Source organism: Myotis davidii, unplaced genomic scaffold (genome assembly GCF_000327345.1).
Source record: "Myotis davidii unplaced genomic scaffold, ASM32734v1 scaffold1717, whole genome shotgun sequence".
Lineage (NCBI taxonomy): Eukaryota > Metazoa > Chordata > Mammalia > Chiroptera > Vespertilionidae > Myotis > Myotis davidii.
Window position 1 is genome coordinate 168790 of NW_006287955.1, and position 1169 is coordinate 169958.

Sequence of the window (1169 nt, forward strand, 5' to 3'; positions counted from 1 at the left end):
GGGCGCTGTGCCCATAGCCTCTCCCAACTGGACCGCCCTGCAGCCCAGGCAGGGTCTCGGGATGGAGCAGAGGCGGGTCAGCGGCCCCCCCGCCCCGCCCCCCCTGCAGGCCTATGTGACCTGGATGAGTCCTGGGAAGCAGCGCCTCAGAGCCGCCCTCAGGCCGGCCCCCTGGTCACCGGGGCTGGGGGTTGGGGTGAGAGTCACGTCCCCGAGGTCCCTGCAGACCTGGGACACGTGCGTGAGGGGTGTTTGCCTCTGACTGGGAGCGCCGCAGGCACTGGAGGAAAGCAGGGAGCAGGAGAAGCCCCTCCCAGACTTAGCGCGGGGCCCCTGCCAGAGGCATGACCGAGCGAGCGAGCTGGGCTTGTGCTGGGCCGGCCGGGAGGCCCCGCCCAGCCTGGTGTCCTGGCAGGTGCTCGGTCACACGGACGATCTCCCAGGCCTGGCTCCATGTCCCTGGCCTCTGGCTGCCTCTTCGGGGGTGGGGCATCCCTGGTGGGGGGACCTCTGTCCTTACCCCGGCCCCCTTCTCTGCAGCGACCTCTTTGGAGCAGAGCCTCCGGGCCCTGGGGACACCGAGGGACACCCCGGAGCTGCGGGACAGCCTGTGAGTGTGCTGGGCCACGGGCAGCCACAGCCACGTGCATACCCCCACCTGAGGGTGCACGTGACCCCACACGACACCCCGCACACAGGTGTGCTCTCGCGTGGCCAGCCGTGCGCCCATGTGCACAGTTTGTGCCCCACCCCCTGCCGCCACGTGTCTCCCACAGACCCGAGCTCCAGGGGCCTGCACGCTGAGCGCACCTGGGGGTGCAGCTGCGGGCCAGGCATCCGTTTGCTCATCCGCTGCAGGTAGCGGCCACAGAGCTGAGCAGAGGCGGCCCTGTCTCCCGTCTCCAGGCTCAGAGGGCAGTGCCCTGAGCAGGGACTGCCTGGCAACCTTGGGGGCAGGAGGGTGGGGCTCCCGGAATCAGCCCTAATCACCTGGCTGCCCGGTCCGACTCACCGACCTGGCGCTCCTTCTCAGGGCGCCTCTGGGGCCCAGACTCTCCCACTGGCCGGCTCCGAGGGCCCTTCCAGCTGACCCAGCCCAGCCCCACCTTTAACTCAGGGAAAGCAAGGCCAGGAGGCGGAGCTTGCCTGGGGCCTCAGAGCCTGAGAAG

General features: G+C 70.0%; 1 protein-coding gene across 1 annotated transcript in view; it reads left to right on the forward strand.

The window, feature by feature from the left end:
* The window catches only part of TSNARE1 (t-SNARE domain containing 1), a 63812-nt gene that overhangs the window by 6661 nt on the left and 55982 nt on the right, over positions 1 to 1169 (forward strand). The window contains exon 3 of the mRNA XM_006759859.2: positions 541 to 610. Coding sequence (XP_006759922.2) covers positions 541 to 610 — 70 coding nt within the window. The remainder of the gene's footprint in view (positions 1 to 540; positions 611 to 1169) is intronic.